This window comes from Syngnathus scovelli, chromosome 12 (genome assembly GCF_024217435.2).
Source record: "Syngnathus scovelli strain Florida chromosome 12, RoL_Ssco_1.2, whole genome shotgun sequence".
Lineage (NCBI taxonomy): Eukaryota > Metazoa > Chordata > Actinopteri > Syngnathiformes > Syngnathidae > Syngnathus > Syngnathus scovelli.
Genome location: NC_090858.1, coordinates 12,175,097 through 12,193,516, shown reverse-complemented (window position 1 = coordinate 12,193,516; position 18,420 = coordinate 12,175,097). Strand labels below are relative to the sequence as shown.

The 18,420-nt window shown below is 44.3% G+C and overlaps 2 protein-coding genes across 4 annotated transcripts; one reads left to right on the top strand and one right to left on the bottom strand.

Annotated features, from left to right (window-relative positions):
* The first annotated feature begins 2,192 nt into the window (after positions 1-2,192).
* rbm45 (RNA binding motif protein 45) lies at positions 2,193-6,745 on the top strand. 2 transcript variants are annotated; one of them, XM_049735173.1, is made up of 10 exons: positions 2,194-2,529; positions 3,353-3,475; positions 4,307-4,433; positions 4,606-4,908; positions 4,976-5,105; positions 5,213-5,318; positions 5,409-5,563; positions 5,767-5,842; positions 5,922-6,056; positions 6,323-6,745. In XM_049735173.1, exons 1-9 carry the CDS (start codon positions 2,242-2,244, stop codon positions 6,036-6,038), a joined length of 1,425 nt encoding a protein of 474 aa, XP_049591130.1. In that variant the 5' UTR covers positions 2,194-2,241; the 3' UTR covers positions 6,039-6,056; positions 6,323-6,745. The 2 variants fall into 2 exon arrangements, with proteins under 2 accessions (XP_068508591.1, XP_049591130.1); XM_068652490.1 differs by having other exon boundaries at positions 2,193-2,529; positions 5,922-6,745.
* An 85-nt stretch (positions 6,746-6,830) lies between these two features.
* On the bottom strand, positions 6,831-10,554 carry zc3h15 (zinc finger CCCH-type containing 15). 2 transcript variants are annotated; one of them, XM_049735176.2, is made up of 10 exons: positions 10,320-10,554; positions 9,465-9,566; positions 9,272-9,383; positions 9,037-9,189; positions 8,880-8,971; positions 8,617-8,799; positions 8,338-8,418; positions 8,071-8,259; positions 7,812-7,947; positions 6,831-7,434 (listed from the first exon to the last, which is right to left on the bottom strand). In XM_049735176.2, the coding sequence occupies exons 1-10, from the start codon at positions 10,392-10,394 to the stop codon at positions 7,250-7,252; spliced, it is 1,308 nt and encodes a 435-aa protein (XP_049591133.1). In that variant the 5' UTR covers positions 10,395-10,554; the 3' UTR covers positions 6,831-7,249. The 2 variants fall into 2 exon arrangements, with proteins under 2 accessions (XP_049591133.1, XP_049591134.1); XM_049735177.2 differs by having other exon boundaries at positions 9,272-9,374.
* Between the last annotated feature and the right edge of the window lie 7,866 nt (positions 10,555-18,420).

Below are 18,420 nucleotides of genomic sequence, written 5' to 3'. Positions count from 1 at the left end.
TAAGTACGCTCCAGAGTAGACACAAGATAATGTCAGCAACATCGACTGCCTTTGGCTTAAAAGTGGCATCATATGCATTTCTTTTGTCCCCCATGATGACGGTTTGTGTATAAAGGCTTCCTTTCAGTAATGTCCGTCTTGATCGCGTTCTGCGTGATGCGCGAAATGTAAACACGAACTAGCACGTCTTCTTCGGCGCATTATCTCTTCTTCGCCTGTGTCACTCTTGCTTCCTGCTAGATCGCCCCCTGGAGGCCGGAGGCCGTAAAAATCCATAAGTACGCCGCGCCGCGGTTTAAGGTTCAAAGTAACCTTCTGAATAAAATGCATTAAAAGTTCACATTTATTACAACTTGTTTTTGGTGAGCAAAATGTCAGAAGAATTTAATTTAAATGCTGATTGATTGGGTTTTAATACAATGCAGATGGTCCAAACAGTGCCACTGCTGTGTGTAATCTCTGAGTGACATGGCAGAGTAAGAGAAAGGGTTTAGAGCCCGGGGGGCCAGATACGGCCCGCCACATCATTTCATGTGGCCCGCGAAGACAAATTGTGCATCAAATTCGTGTGTCATTACTAGAATTGCAAATTGTCTTCACTTTTAATATCTTTTTTTTTAACTATTTGACCAGTTTTTACTCGTCTGATTTGAAAACGAGTTATTTGTCAGTTTGTTTTGTAGCTTTTACTGTATATAATAGTGTTAAGAGTAAAAGTGATCAAGTCATCCCAAAAATCACGGAAAAAAAATTATATAAGTCGCACCTGACTATAAGCCGCAGGGTCCAAAATTTTGGAAAAAAGTCGCGGCTTATAGTCCGGAAATTACGGTACTCTCACTAACGCTCGTTGACTTTCATGTTTTTCATGTTTTATGTTTCTATTTGTCCCCTTCAAATACTGCTTTTTCAACATGTTGCATTGCCATACTCTTGGAGGGGATTTTGGACAGTACTTTGTAAATAGAACATAAAGAACATAACTAGAATTGCGTTTTTTCACCTCCGTAATAAGATTCGTTGAATTGTGTTCCTTGTGTCTTCACTTACGATAGCCATTGTATTCCTTTGTCCTTGTCTGAACAAAGGAATACAATGGCTATTGCTAAGATTCGTCTGATTCTCTCGACTGGTGATGCGGAAACTATTATACACTATTATAAACTATTATACGTTTATTACGTCGCGCCTGGACTACTGTAACGCGTTATTCTCTGATCTTCCTATGTCCAGTATCAAAAGTCTACAGTTAGTACAAAATGCTGCTGCAAGGCTGCTCTCACAGACAAGAAAATTACCCCAATATTAGCCAACTTACATTGGCTCCCGGTCCATTTAAGAAGTGACTTCAAGGTCCTCCTATTAACCTATAAATCATTGCATGGCTTATCGCCTTCATATCTCGTTGACTTAATTGTTCCTTACGTTCCGTCCCATAACCTCCGCTCGCAAAACGCTAGTCTTTTAGTGACCTTGAGGGCCAAAAAAATGTCTGCAGGGTCTAGAGCATTTTCTATTCGGGCTCCAGAGCTTTGAAATGTCCTACCAATGCATATTAGAACTGCTACCTCAGTAGAAACATTTAAGACACGTTTAAAGACACATTTTTATGATATGGCCTTTAATTAACCTGTAGTGGCCGATTCGGCTGTAGTTTGTGTTTTTGCTCCCTCCCCCACATCCCTCACCGGCTGGGGAGGTGGTTAGGTGACACCCAAGCTGACAGCGGCTGTCTGGATTCTCGTGGACCAGTCAGGATGAGGGAACTGCAGCGTATTAGGGCCAAATATGGCCAGCCACATTATTTTATGTGGCCTGCAAAAACAAATTGTGCATGAACTTCATGTGTCAATACTAAAAGTGCAAATTGTCTTCACTTTTAAAAAATATATAAGATATTTCTCGATTTTTATTGCCATGCATCTTTTTAAAATATTTGAGCAATTTTTACTTGTCTCTGATTTCCAAACTTGTTATTCATCAGTTTTTTGTGTAACCTATACTGTAGAATCATGTATGGCGTTGACAGTCAAAATGGTCCTCATAAGAAAACTATGATTACATGACAAAAATGAGTTTGGCAGCCCTGAGTACTGTAAAGCTTCATTGTTTTTATTTTGTAATTGTAGTTGAAGCATAGCATCTGAGGAGGGCAGTAATGGGCCACCTCGCCTTTACACTGGTGGAAATCGAAAACAAGAAGGAAAAGGCGGCCAAGAAGAAGTCCGAGGAGAACCCAAGATGGACGAGTCGCACTCAAGCACAAAGCAAGCGACGGAAACCTGGAACCTGGACGACCCTCCCAACAGCCGCCTGTTCCTGGTGGCCAGTCGCACGGTCACCGAAGAGGAGCTCCGGGAGCGGTTCTCGGTGTTTGGCGACGTCCAGGGCGTGTGGGTTGTCAAAGACAAGCAGACAAAAGAGTCCAAAGGCATTTGCTACGTCAAGTTCGCCAAATCGTCTCAGGCCTGCCTGGCCATGGAAGAAATGCACGGAAAAGCCATGCTTGACGGAACCAAACCCATCAAGGTCGGAACTGACAATAATATTCAGCCCGGATTACTGCGGTCACTCAATATGCCCGAACAGTTAGCACCTATGCCAGTGTAACGGAGCTAATAGTTTATTTATCTTGATATATTTTTAAAATATTTGGAAATTAAATATCAATGAGTCTTTGCAAATGATTAATTATGTGTCTTGTTTTGTAATATTTGCGCACTCTGTTTGATCTTGCCTGTCGGGTTTACGTAGCATCCTACTTCTCTAACGATGCTATGTAGATTGGTGCAGGCAGCAAATACATTTTAAAAATTAGTCAATGGAATGTCTTCTTTAAACCCAACACACGTGACACAACTATGCCAACAGTCCTTTAGCTGTAGAGGCTAAATGAGCTCAGTGTGGCCTCGAACCCATACTTTCAAACGCTACCTTTTTTTTTTCTGTACAATTCTGCCTTTGAACCATGATTTCAAACCCGAACCCATTTTTGCAACTGTAACTTTTTGCTTAATTTAATAGAACCACACTGAATTATTGTAATGGATCCACAAAATATGAGGTGTGTGTCTGTGTTGCAGCGATCTGGAAATATTTGAAGGACTATTTCAGAAAGTTTTGAATTGTCTCTAACTAATGAGTAATTGTAACTGAAGTGGAATGAACACACACTTAAGGTGTTAAAATAGCATTGCCACCTTCTCTGAATAATATTAGGTGATAACTTCACTGAACAGATTGAAACTGGCTTCCTCTTTGTATGAGTAATATACTATATATATTTGAGAGTACCACTGCAATACTATATAATAACGTTGATGAACAATGATCCTTTGTTGTCTCGCTGTAGGTGTTTATCGCCCAGTCGCGCTCGTCGTCCAGCCACAGAGACGTGGAAGATGAAGAACTGACCAGGATCTTTGTCATGATCCCTAAAACCTTCTCTGAGGAAGACCTGAGGGACACTTTTAAGGTACGTGCTGCCACTTGGGGCTTACGTAGCAATGAACATAGCAAATTGTTTACATCATATATGTTTTGGACAGATGAAGGCATTTGTGTTAAATGCTTAAACTTGCCCCTCCTACATTTAGGAAAATAGGCCATTTTGAAACTCTAGCTTAGTTAAAACGGCACAGCCAAGTCAGTATTTTTTTTTTGTTATTCTGACGAAAGGTCCTATTAAGGTTTTATTTTAAAACTCAAATAGGTCAGGACCTTTTTTTTTTTTCTTTTCCACCCAGGGTTTGGAGCGAAACAAGCCAAATACTTGAGAGATGTTGCTGTGATATGTTCACAAATCAGACCTTGACATTAAATTTTTGTTTCTGAAAATTAGTTCTCGTGATTCTTCACTGTGTTATGAAGATAAAATTCTGTGACTATTTTAGCTGGGAATTTATTTGTGTCTGCATCTCTAGAAAAGTTGTGATGGTAGTCTTCACAAGGGCTGCAAAAGGCTGTTGTTTGTTGACATCGTTTTCCTCCAATAAAGAGATTATCTCCGTTGACCAGCTCAGTGGCCTAGTAGTAGAGTGTCCGCCCTGAGACTGGAAGGTTGTGGGTTCAAACCCCGGCCGGGTCATACCAAAGACTATAAAAATGGGAACCATTGCCTCCCTGCTTGGCACTCAGCATTAAGGGTTGGAATTGGGCTAAGGGAGTCAACCCCTACAGAAAATCAATTTCCCCTTGGGTTGGTGTCAGGAAGGGCATCCAGTCCTACCCAGCGGAGTCTGGAAAGTGGACTTTAAAAAGAAGAAAAAAAAAAAAGAGATTATCTCTGTATTTGGCGTTCCCTCAGGAGTACGGCGACATTGAATATTGCGTCGTCATCAAGAACAAGCAGACGGGAGAGAGTAAAGGTCTGGGCTACGTCAGGTACTTCAAACCCTCCCAAGCCGCCTTGGCCATCGAGAACTGCGACAAAGGCAAGACCCCTTCTTTTGCAACTTTTATTGACATTAGGAAAATGTCACCATGATGACAATCTGGTCTTGGTTTCCACACGTTTTACGTCTGTATTGTGAAATACCCACTTCTTTAGTTGATCACTTAGCTATCAGCGTGTATTGACGTGCGTGCGCGTGGCCTTTGCCGCAGCATACCGGGCCATTCTGGCAGAGCCTCGCAGCAAAGCAACCTACTCCTCTGAAGACTACAACAACATGGCGACCAGGAGCGACTACTCTGGCGGCGCCGATTCCATGACCGTGTACCCCTTCAACATGTCCGAACCCGTCAGCTACCCCATGATGGACTACCGCGGCGGCGCCGACTTGACCCGCTGTCTAATGGTGTCAACTCGCGCCGCGCTGACCCAGGAGCAGATTTTTGCGCTGTTTGACCTCATCCCAGCGATGGAATACTGCGAGCTGCAGCGGGATGCATACGGGATGAGCAAAGGTGGGGGTGGCTGGGTGTTGGGCCACATCGTAATTCTTTGAATGGTTTTACATTGGTGTGCTTGCAGGGCACGCCATGATTCGCTACAGCAACCTGGGCTCAGCACTTTATGCCAAAGACAAACTGAACGGATTTGAATATCCGCCAGGAAACAGACTGGTTGTCAATTTTATGGATGACGGAGAAGATCGTAGCGGGTAAAGCCCCAACAAAGAAACGTCGAACCCCACCAAGATGGCTGACACTTCTTGGCAGGGCTGAAATAAGGGGACAGCTTATTGACATATACTTTGTGTGTGTTTAGTTCAGTAGGTAGAATGGCCATGCAGTTTGTCGCCACCCAGGTGATGTCATCGGTGTGGAACGGAGCCCCCAACAGCCAAGGCATCAAATCCGCCACTTCTCATCTGGTACATTTGCACTGCTCAGCCTTTCTCCATGTGGATGTACAAATGAAGTCACCCATGTCAAGTGTGACAAATGGTGCTCACTCCCGCCAGGGATTCGCCGGGCCGCCTCCTGTCCGGATACAGACGGACGTCAGCTTGCCGCCACCCAAGAAACATGCACCCCCCGAAAGCAAGACAAAGGAGCGCTTGTTTTTGGTCTTCAGCCCTGCCCCTTTGCCTGTGGACGTGCTGGAGGACGTTTTCTGGTAAGTGCCCCACGTGGCCAATCGCTCGTAATAGTCACTCGAGCTTGGAGGCCTCATAAGGGACGCACGCAGCCTGATCCAAGAGCCGCTCGCTCACTTGTACTGAAGCACGCTGAGAGATAGTTCTCATATTTCAAGCACCTTGACCAGGGTGGGCCAAGATCCTGGTCATTTTTTTTTTTAACTGGTGTGTTTGTTTGTAGCCGCTTTGGTTCCCTGATAGAGGTTCACTTGGTTCCAGGCAGGAATGTTGGTTACGCAAAGTATGCTGAGAAGCAGGTGAAAATCCAGTCTGATGAAAAACTAAGTAAAAAAAGCGATTGCAAATGTTAAGTGTGTTTCGGCTTCTTGTATCGAGTGTGCCAATGAGGCCATGGCGATGCTCCACAGCCGTGTGGTCAACGGCGTGAAGATGAAGGTGATGCTGGCAGATCCACCCAGAGAGGAGTCGCACAAAAGGCTTCGCACGTACTAGCACGCCGACACCCGGCAGGTAAGTTTGCCACGGTGGCCTTTTTGACTATCTTCAGAAATGGCAAAAGAAGTCACGTGCAGCTTGGTATTCGTCAAACAAAATGGCCGCAGCGTCGTCTATTTGTGTTCCAGAGGTCAGGAGGGAACAAGTGGGACAAAAAAAAGTCAAACTAACCACTGTAATGCACCTAGTTGTGTTATTGCCTCGTGCAAACATCACTTTGACTAAATTATACAGGAAGTGACGTTTGTGCATGAGTAACTGTGCAGCTTCTCGTTTTCCAGGCGACTGTTGTCATGACAAAATGACCCGACCTGACAGACCTGACGACCCACATGGACGGGAGACTTCTTGACACGACCTTTAACTTCCGTCTGACCTTACGCATCTGCTCGCTGACCTTGCCCTGAGCTTCAATGTGAGCTTTCAGTGGGCCATTTTTTTTTTTTTTTTTTATAAATTCCTTTACTTTTCATAGTCAAGTCTCATTTCTAGCTGCTGTGAGTAGGTAGAATGCACAGGGGCATAAAATCACATTTTGACATGAAACCAATGTCTTTTGCAATTAGACTCAAGTTAAAGCTCCTACGAGTTGCAATTTTTACTTGGCTTTTTTTTTTAATTTGAAGGGGTTTTTGTATGTCCAAATGTGTTCCGGCTGCGACATCTTTCCAAGTCAAAATAAAAACAGCAGATCAACAGCAGAACTTTGTTTTTGTTTTCTCTTCTATGCTTTGCCTGTCGGTGCACAACTTTTAAAACATTTTAATCAATGAAGTGAGACCATGTGTGTGCACTGTATTTTTTTTTTATTATTCCTGTTCAATGACATCAGTGAACATAATTTACAGTCACATTACTCACCTGTTGGTTGCGAGAGGCTACCTAGACCGGAGGACCCCTCCTTCCCAATCTCTCTTTAGCGCAACATTAACGTAGAGGCAGCTCATTGTATACATGGGATACTGTAGAGTTTTGGTGAAAGAACAGAATAATTTCTTAGAACAGAATCACAGCTGTTCGTTTCGTCCACTACATTTCCTTGCTGTGACTATTTCAATCATTGCGGGGGAAAAAAAGCGTAGAAGTTGGAAGTGGGGGAGGAGCCTGGCGGTCACGTGATTGAGCTTTTGTTACAGAGTCTCTGCAACTTAAAAATCAAAACTTAAAGTGTCCATGCATCCATCCACTGTGTCATCTCCATGTCGCGCTCAGTCGTCCAGTGCCAGCGTGTAGAGCTCTTCGTCCAGTTCCTCCAGATCTTCCCCGGTGAACAAGTTCTCGTCCACAGGTACGTCGCAGCCGTCCTCGTCTTCCCCTCCTCCAGCCTCCCCGTCTCCCTCAGCCCCCAACGGCCCGTTGGCATCAGAGCCGCCGCATGCGCCATTTAGCTGTTCTATTCACAGGAAAAAGAAAAAAAAACAAGCTCACAATTTGCTCACCTATTTTCGGCCTTGATGCTTTGTTGGCAATAAGGAATTATGTTGTAAACAAGGAATTATGTTGTCAATTGAGGAGCTTATTTAGACAAATGTAATGCTTTGTCCCTTTGTGTGTGATGTGTTGCTCTTGCCGTATGGTGGCACAGAACACGAGTTATGTTCAAAAGTGCGACAACTCTTTTCCCCCATTCCCTGTGGGGTCGCTCGTCGTTTGAAAGTCGGCCAACAATTTTAAAATCTTAGCAGCTAAAACTGAATCAACCATTGTGTGTCCCTCCTTGCCCGCACATGCCAGAGCATTGTGTGTGGCTCAGTCTTGTCATTTTCTTACGTTTGTCCTGGTTCATCTTCTGACTCTTACTCATGGCAGTGAAGCGGTCCACGGCGGCCACGGTGATTCCCGTGTTATCCACTTCTTGAGGAACAAAGCGGGACAGGTCTATGTCCTGGACCTGCATGGTGTCGTCCTGCAGCCACGCGTAATACGAGGGGCGTTTTCGAATGAGCAAGGACATACAAACTTTCCAATGCAACAGATAAAGCCTTTCAAACAATTGGTGTCTAATCTTTGGTTGTGCGACGACTCTGACCTTTTCCTGGTCATAGTCGTCGTCATCATCGTCTCCCCTGTTGGAGTATCGTGTCTCGTCCGCTTCTGCGTCGTCGTCGTCCACCAGCTCTGGTCGGAATTCAAACACCTCGCGGCCGCTTACCACCAGCGACTTGCCGGCCTTGAAGTCTGCCTTCTTCTTCTCCATCTCCTCCTGGGCTTTGGCCACCTGGGAGAGATGACTGCTTCATTAGTCGCAACATAAACAGTGACAAAATCTGCAGGAGTGAATGGAAAGCGTTCCCACCTTCTCCTGCCGTTTCCTCTTCTTCCAAGCCAGGAACGTCTCCAGGGTGATGCGGGTCACACTGGCACCGAGCGCCGCACGCTGCAAACCAAACAGTAATTTGAACACCTTGACAGACTGACCAATAATGGCCGAAACATCTTATCACTGCATAAATCTAGTCAGTCCTACACCCAACGGTATATTTGGCGATACAAATTTGAATAATTTTTTGTTTTGACCATGCGTTTGGGTAAATTGACTTGATTTTGGCTTACACAAAGCAGTGGCTTAGCTCACCTCACTCTCTATCAGCTCCTCCATGGAGATCTCCTGGTCCTTCTCCTCCTTCTTCTTGTCCTTCTTCAGCACAAACCCTGGCGGCAGGGCATGCCGGTACATACAATCTCCCCCTCCTGCCGGGCACACCCAAAACCAGCCGTATTTGTTGTTCTCGATGGCGTCCAGAAAGAACTTGCACACCTGCCGCAGTGCATGACATCCTTCTTAGAATCGTTTGTGAAAATTTGGCATCACAATGACAAAACGGCTCCAAATCTTACGATCTGAGTTTTGGATTTCTTCTTCTCTGCCTCGCCGTGCTTCTTGTTGACTACCTCCTCCAGCTTCTTCTCATCCCAGTTGTCCATGGTGTCTATGAGGCCCAGAAGTTCTTTTAGTCTTTGTCCTCGTTCAGCCAACCTCTATTCCGCCGCTCACCTTTCTCCAGCTCCTCGTCCCGCTCGTCCACGTAGACGCTCCTCTTCTCGCACTTTCTCTCCATGGACAAGTCGTGACTGAACTTGCACTTGTCTCCTTTGGTGCACTGGCCCTGCTTGTAGAATGCGCACAGCACTGACTTGGGGTCCACACCTCAAAGAAAGAGAAAAACACAAGAGTATGCAATCAGAGTTTCTATAAAAAAATAAAAAAACATTGATTTGAATAGTGCTACCTTTGTTGACTTTCTGGGCAGCAACGACTGGCTTGAAGAGCTCATTGAGCTCATCCAACTCTTTCTTCTTGTCTGTCTTCTTGTTGGCCTTTTCGGCCTCCGCCTGAGCCACCTGCGCATGTGCGCATGCCATGACTCAAGAGTTCTGGGCACATTTGATACCAAAAGCCAAATGCCAATGTTTCTCACTGACCTGCCGGGCGTTTTGTTGTCCATATTTGACTTGCTGCGTGACGTTCTTGATGAACTTCTGTTGCTTGGCGCCTTTTTTGTTCTTCAAGCCAAACGTTTTATCCTGGAGCACAGAGTAAATAGATGGTGAATTACAATAACAACAATGAAGACAAAAATATCTGTGTCAAAGAACAGTAAACTGTACAATCTACACCCTGGATATCATTTTGGGGTATAAAAAGAATCAGAATGCCAGGTGGGAAAAACAAATCCCTGGGCTACATTAGAGGATGCAGTGGGGCAAAGGTCAGCACTCAGAAACCGCAGCTACTCAAAATCAAGAAAATATTACTTGTGTGTTGGGTTATGTGGTAACAAGTAGTTGCTTCAATTAAGCATCTCAGTATTTACAAACGTTTTGAAACTAGGATTGCCATTTCCCTTACTATAGTTATTGGTGTACATGAGATGTGGCTCAAGTTAGTTTGACGAGACCAATAAGAGGACACGCCACCAACGAGCCCCCGACTGAATGTAGGGCATACAGTATGTCAGGATTGAATTAGCTTTTTGCTGACATTATAGATGAAGTACTTTAAACGCAGTATAACTGCTACACACGACGTCATGACCAGCAGGTCGTGGTGACGTTGGCAAGCTTGCGTTCCACGGGGGCCGAGACAGGACTAATCTTAGCTCAGTTGTACTAGTACGAAATCTTTGAGTAATTCTGACACAACTAAAACACTTTGAGGAAATAACGTTCATTGAGCTGTTCGTGTGAGGACGTTCGCTCGCGTGCTAGCACCTTAGCAGCGACGGCTAGCCGCACGCTGACATGCTAACTCGTGATTTCCTTTTTTTTTTAAAATACCTCAATAATTTTTTCCTTCTTCTTTTCTTGCGTTTTTTTATTCCCTGCGACTGGAGCCGGCTTCTTCGGGGGCATTTTGTCTTAGGTGGAGGTCTGGTGTTTGCGAAAGCCAAGCTTTAAAAAAAAAAAAAAAAAAAGGTGCAAATATTCGATGTTTTCCAGCCTGCCAACACTCAGCTTCACATTAGCCACTTGGTGCTAACGCGGCGCCGCAACAATGACGCTCCACCCACACACGTGATGTGTCGTCGCACTGTGACGTTGTTACGCTACGGATGATGGGTACTGCCATTTATGACGCGGTGAATAAGCGTTGCGGTCTTCATTCCCGTTCAAAAGTTTGGGGTCGCAAAGAATTTTTTGGAGGAATCAAAAACGTTTGTATTTTTTAGATCAAATTGATAAGGAAGGTGCTCTATACATTATGATTCTTGTTTAAAAACATTACTTCTCCTACCCTTTTTTTTTTTTTTTTTTAAATAAGGTAATTTCGAAGTGATCAGTCCGAATTTTGGAACATAATACGCCGGCCACGTTACAATTCAATTTTGGATAAATGACTGCAAAACAACCCCCGAAGGTCAATTTTCTTTTTTCTTTTTTTTTTTTTTTTTAATGCAAACATGTACAACTAACTTTTTAACAAAATAATTCCAACAGGAGACTTGTCAGAACAAGCTACATCACCACATAGAAGTGATCATCCATCCATCCATCCATCCATCCATCCATCCATCCATCCATCCATCCATCCATCCATCCATCCATCCATCCATTTGCTATACTGCTTGTCTCCACGGTGGTCGCGGGCGTGCTGGAGCCTATCCCAGCAGTCATCAGGCAGTAGGCGAGCTTGAACCGGTTGCCAGCCGATTGCAGGGTACAGAGAACAACCATCCGCACAGACAGACAGACAGACAGACAGACAGACAATGTGTACATATTCTGTTAGGTAGACAATCTCATGTACATTTTAATGTTCATATGTGTGCAATTCTTTTCATTAGTTTATATAAACATAACTGCTCAATCAGAACATGAACACAACACACAGAACTGTATAAACACACACACATAGACACACACATGCACACACACACAGGGGGGTGACGCCCCCCACACTCACAGATACCAAATGGTCATGTGACATTTTCCCGCCTTGTCCGGACAGTATAAAACAAGCTGCCCTGGAGAAGGAAGTTCTTGTGTCATCTGCTGCCGTGCCATGTGTACTGACCGCCATTAAACAACCCAAGATCTTGCCAATAAAGAACCAACTCTATACTCCACACTTTTGTTTTTCCTGGCTCAACAGCGGACATCGCTCACAATACGTGACGATGGATGGATGGATGGATGGATGGATGGATGGATGGATGGATGGACGGACGGACGGACGGACGGACGGACGGGCGGGCCGGCGGGGGTCGGGCGGACGGACGGACGGACAGATAGATAGATAGATACCGTATTTTTCAGACTATAAGTCGCGGTTTTTTTTCATACTTTGGGTGGGGGGGCGTCTTATACTGAGGAGCGACTTACCGTATTTTCCGGACTATAAGTCGCTCCGGAGTATAAGTCGCACCAGCCATAAAATGCCCCAAAAAGTGAAAATAAACATATATAAGTCGCTCCGGAGTATAAGTCGCATTTTGGGGGGGAATTTATTTGACAAAATTCCACACCAAAAACAGTCATGAACGAGCAACAACAGGCTAAACGGTAGCAACAACAGGCTAAACGATAGGCATGCTAACGTAACAAACACAAACAAAGAGCTGAGAACGGGCCTGACGTAACATATAGAGTGATTAAGGACAACTATTACACGAATAACATGTTTATAAAACCATCAGTGTCACTCCAATTCATTAAATCCATCGATCGTTCGATATGATAGCAACAGGCTAAACGATAGGTATGCTAACGTGACAAACACAAACGAGGAGCTGAGAACGGGCCTGACGTAACATATATAATATTTTTTTTTTCAGATGTAGTTTTTTCAGATGTAGTTTTTTGTTTTGTTTATTTGGTTGTTTTATCAAAGTCAAAGTCTGCTTTATTGTCGATTTTTCTTTTTTTTTCATACACCAAGACACAAAGAGATTGAAATTACGTTCCCACTATCCCTCGGTGAGATAGTACACATATGCATACAAGCAACACAAAAAAACCCAAGAAGGCACAAACAATGAATAAATAAGTGTTGAATAAATGATAAATAAACAAATAATAATAAATAATAATAATAATTATAAGAGGAGCAAAAATGGAGCAAGTGTACATACAGCAGACAGTGGACTTGGATATGGTGCTTTAAAGTATTAATTGCTTTATTTGATGTTTTCTCTATTTTTTTATGTTTTGAATATGTTCAAGATAAAGATATAAAAGTATGTGAAGTGATCAACTATACTAAAATTAACATGGGAAGTGGTCAACTATACTTGTAAGTAAGTGATGTCTTAATGATCAAGTAAAAATTTGTGAAAAAAAACATATATAAGTCGCTCCTGAGTATAAGTCGCCCCCCCCCCACCCAAACTATGAAAAAAAACGCGACTTATAGTCCGGAAATTACGGTATATGTGAATTTTTTCAAAAATTTTCAAAATTAAAAAAAAAAAGTGACACCGCGATAAACGAACCGCGATGTAGCAAGGGATTACTGTAATTTTAATTTCAAGTGACGTCAGCAGCGTGGTGCGGCGGTTGTTTACATAAAGGACAAAGATTCGATCACAGGATGACGAAGATGACGAAGGGCCCTACGTACTACCGGCCGGCATCATGAGTGGCTTTGTTTGTAAGTGACACGGAGGACGAAGAGTTTTAAGGATTTAAGGATTTGGAGTGACACAGAAGGTTTGAAAAACTATTATGGCTTTTACGCACGCCCAGTCCTACTCTACGGAACTCTCTTTCACCTCCGTGGATGGAAGTCGGGGGCCGGCGCTCGGCCGGGTGGCTGTCCGGGGATGGTGGATGGGGCTCGGACATGGCTTTTACGCACGCCCGGTCCTATTCTCTGGAGCTCTCTTCCATCTCCGTGGCTGGAAGTACCACCTCCGGGGATGGAAGTCGACGCTAGTGCTTGGGGCCGTGTGGCGGTAAACTATTTATGTTATAGTTATTTGATATATTTTATTTCATGTAGCAACTTATATATGTTTTTATCATTACAGTTCAGTAGTTGTTGGCTCGTTGAACTCTTGTTTTGTTACATAAAGAGCCGTTTACCAAACCCACGTTTTTCCTGGTACTTTGTTAACGCTACAATATAGTTATATACTAGATCTGTGGAATAACGACGAGGCTGACGTCAGGGCGCACGCGCGGCGTTGTTGACAAAGGACAAGGAATTTGATCGATGGATTTAATGATTTGGAGTGACACAGATGGTTTGATGATATTATTGCTTATAATAGTTATTTGACCATATTCCTCACTAAAAGTGGGCGTTTCTGAAGGTATTAGTTATTTCATTATTTCTACAAAATGAATGAATAAAATAGAACATGTTAGCTTTTTTCATTTGCCTTATCAAGAAATACATAAACTGCGCTAATTGATGAAAATGGACTATTGTCGCTTTTTGTGTCCTAAAGTTTTTTTTTCCAAATCAAAACTCAAACAACCAGACGTAAAACATAATGGTTTTTTTTCCAAATCAAAACTCAAACATCATCCATCCATCCATCCATTTTCTGTACCGCTCAGTCCCCACGGGGGTCGCGTGCTGGAGCCTATCCAAGACGTAAAACCTTGCACTTTCCCTTTTGAGCAGTAGATGTCAGTGTTGTTCCGTCAAGCAGCCCAACATGCGTCTTGGCGCTGACAAGTCCACAAATAAACCAATAAACATTGATCTGATTGCGCCGAAGGCAATCCAATCCTTAGTTGTCTTGGAAAACAAATCGAAGGAGTTTAGGGACACTATAAAAGTTTCTTTAAATACAATATGAGGGATGAATGAGTCGAAGCGTGTGCGATTCACATGTCCAGAAAAGCCTCACTTGGGTTTTTTCCACTCTTTGTGCTTTATTGCGCTTTGAGTGTAACGGTCGTTATACAGAGCTGCCATCTGTCCCATGGACAAAAATCTTTTTTATTAGCCCCTCTAACGCTTTTTATCCGATGCTTCATTACGACACGCCTGCCATGTGCTTTATTGGCTTTTTGGATGAGATTCCGGGCATGAGCGGCAGCTGCAGTCTGAACGGCTCCTCAGCTCAGCACAAATCATGCAAATAGCAACTAAGCAAGAAGAATTTTACTGCACGATTCCTAGTTGGGCCTGGCAGTGCAGATTACAAATACTGGTTGATGTTACGAGCAAGATCTGCTGGTTCACCTTAGTCGTTCGACCTTCGCGCTGGATTATCTCACTTTTGAAGACAAAGAGTGCACTCGTTTACTAACTAGGGGACGTTTAAACGTGCAAATTTGGTGCAAGTAGTGAGGTTGCCCGCGAGTTGGGCCTTGCAGGTGTTAATAGTGCAGCACAGAAATTTTATTGCATACTAGAAGGAACAAGCGTTGGAACAAAGAGGTGATGAGTAGCTTCATGGAGGAGAAGGCAACGGGAGGAAAGCTGAGAGGTCTTTTCATGTTTTGTGCTTTGTCAGTGTCGTGGCTCGAGGGCTGCACGGGCAACCAGCAGGAGTGTTCCCGCTTCAGCTGCCGATTTTACTTGATTCAATTACGTTTGCCTTCAACTTGCTCGTATGATTTCATCTGGCGCCTTTGACACGTGTGGCCTGGCTCCGCACGCTGCCTGTCCCGCTGCCTGGCCTGATGGTCGGCGTGGAACAGAGTGCTCCTGATTTGCATTTTGTCCGTTTGAATCAAAGTCAAGCAATGACTGGAGAACAGACACTTTTTTCCCGACGAATACTGGTCATTTAAAATCAAGGTTCACTTTTACTTTGGACAGAAAGCCAAGGGGGCGGGGGTGCTCCATCAGCCTTACTGTACGCTGGGCTAAGTCTCATTTCCAAGTTGGCCGTTCCCGTGAAATTAAACTTCCCCCTCCCATAAAAACATCCTTCAGAGATGTATTGAAGACTCCAAAAGTCAGTCGTGCTTCAGCTTGGCTGTCAGCGCCTCTGTACTTGCATGTTAGTCCAAGTCCAGTGTTGCTCATCTTCTGTAGGTTGAATGATTTATTAGTCATGAATAAAATTAAAAAGCGCCAGAAAATTAAACACCTTTACATATAGTGTCCTGGTTTCTTATTCTTATGGTAATGAAGAAACTATTAACATGAGAATGAATGACAATTATACGGTGTAAGTTAATTTGATTTATTTTTCGATCTCAGGTGCAGCATTTTCTATATCCATGTCGTTGCATCTCCAAAGTGGTTCTTCTGCCCGCGTGTGTTCCAAGGCAGCGCCGCTGCCGCGTTGGCTGTGCACTTTGTAAAGCTTCTTACCGTCAGTCACACGCTTGCCACTTTGTCTGCTTGATGACGCTCGCAGGCTTTATTGCCGCCCTCGCCTCCCCGCCGCAGCCTTTTATTAGCTCAAGTGACTCTCTTTAAAAAGTCTCGCTCGCTGTTGGGGAGCGCGCGCGAGATTTCACCTGCACTCCTACTCCCCGCGTGCTTGCCACGTTTCTCTCCAGAGACATGAAGAAGTGGAAGGACAATAAGCGCCTTAAAACATTACGTGACAATTTAGTTTCTGCTTGTCTTGTGGCAGCTGATACAAGTTGAATGTTGCCGATGACGTGCAGCTTGCCAGGCCTTGCGAGATGCCGAGTGCTTAGCAGAAGTTGTCTTTATTACTCAGACCTCAGCCAAGGGTTCCATTTGTTTGTTCTTCCTGGTCTTCAGAGGATGACACGACACTTCAAACACTTTCCTTTGTAGACACTTGCAGACAGGGCGAAATGGGAATATAAAGCGAAATAGAGGAAGAAATATTTGAAGCGTATGAGAAGTGACTCCAAGTCACTTGGTTTTGGTTTTGCCATTCTGCGTAAATGTCAACAATTTAAACCTTGATGTGACGGGAGTGGGAGCGGTCGCAGCTGAATTCCAATAATGGCCAATCACAGATTTCATTCCCGTTAGATGTAGCGCGCCAATCGCATAGTCGAGACTCGAGTCCGTGTCGTGAAAAGTGGCCACGTGGAGACTGCATCACATCATCTTAAGCAATTGTGTCCCTCGTTTGTGTTCGTGTCCCTCGTTTGTGCCCGTGAGCCACGAGTCCAGACGAGGAGGACACCAGTTGACGGATAGCTAAACGTCTGCCCATTAAAAATGTAGACGGCGGCGGCTGCGTTCATTATTGATGACACACACACGAACAGAAATTCTCAATTCGTCTCTTCTTCTTATCCCATGTTATGCGCACACACAGTTTGATGTGTGCAAGAGAGTCATCACTTTTTCGAGATCAGTTGGCAGTTTAGCTTCTGCTCGTGTTTAAAACATGAAAGCGTCCCAAATTTGCCCTTTTTTCTTTTAAATAAGACTTTCAAAGGGAACCACAAATTAGGTATTACATCAGCTTTCACCGACCAAACACTTTGTGAGCTATTCGATTTATGGATTTTGTTTTGCAAAAACACAAAGTGAGGTGACCTGACTTGATTATTGTTTTTCAAGATGTCTTTCTGCTAATTTTTGTTCTCGTTTGCAAGTTTGATGACAAATCTTGAAAAGAAGGCTTGTAGCCGTTTATTGCCAATCCCGGTTGATGTTTTATGTTAAACTAAACATTAAAGATGTTTTTGTTTTGATAATGTTTGTTTAGCTTCTTGCTAATCCTATACAGGCTAATGATAGCATTGGCGTTCCTTTTTTGAACACAAACAGTGGAGCCATACACGCAGAATCCGCTCACAGCGGCCAGACGAGCGCTTGAGATTGAAGGACTTAATAAAGGCTGCTTGGGAGGACGACGCGAATAAATTTATTGGGCCGGGAAATGAAACTTGTGAATTAGCAGCACTCTCTGGCTGATGGACGGACGGACAAACAGACTGAGTGGTCACTTCCTGCCACTGTCAAGAAAACAAACAACATCAAGTAGAGGAAAATAATGTGGCGATCACGTCGTGTGCAGCCGCCTCGGCTTCTTTTGATCTAAAATGTATCGGTTCTTTTGGATTTTTTTGCTATTACATTCACAATGCACTTTACGCACACGCAAAAATGCCAGTAACAATACACACACATAGGCGCGCGCACGCACACACACACACACACACACACACACACACACACACACACACTTGCAGATGCATTAAGTTGCCACTAAAGTACTTGGCTTCAAAAACTTTGTCACTCGTTCGTTTTTTGGGTCGGTTTACTTGCAGACACAACTTGGTGGGTGACAGCACCTTAAACACACACCATGCACTCACACACACAGACACACACACGCACACACACACACACACACACACACTAACACAGGCACGCACACACTGGCAGGGAGAAGCTGCATGGCTGGCACTGTGGCTCATGAATTAAAGAGCAGCCCTGGTCCAGGGGGAAGAAATTATTCAGGCAGATCTGCTCTCTGACAGAGGAGGTTGGGAGGGGTGTGTGTTGGGGGCTGGGGAGGGAGCAGGAAGAATAGAAAAGGGAGGGAGAAATAGGAAATAAAGGGAAAAGTTCATCAATAAGGAATGCACTTTGACACAAGGCCACGTGTGTGTGTGTGTGTGTGTGTGTGTGTGTGTGTGTGTGTGTGTGTGTGTGTGTGTGTGTGTGTGTGCGCGCGCGTGTGTGCGTGTGCGCGCGTGTGTGTGTGTGTGTGTTTGTGTGTGTGTGTGTGTGTGTGTGTGTGTGTGTGTGTGTGTGAGTGTATGTGTCTACCCAGCTAAAGTTGCGAACAGGCTGATGTTACATGACAAAGTTGTAAAGAATGCATGAAAGCAAAGCACCTTGACTCGCTTCCTATCAGGCATGACGAGCATTGTGTAGACCACTCGAGTGGGCACACTTGCTGAATGTTGACAATTGGCCTTCTTCAAAGCATTTCTGCTTGTTTCGGATCGTAGCGAGAGCGCTTCCTCATGTTTGGGTCCTCCCCTGATCTTAGTTTACGGCAGGTTGCTCGGTTGTGTAACATCC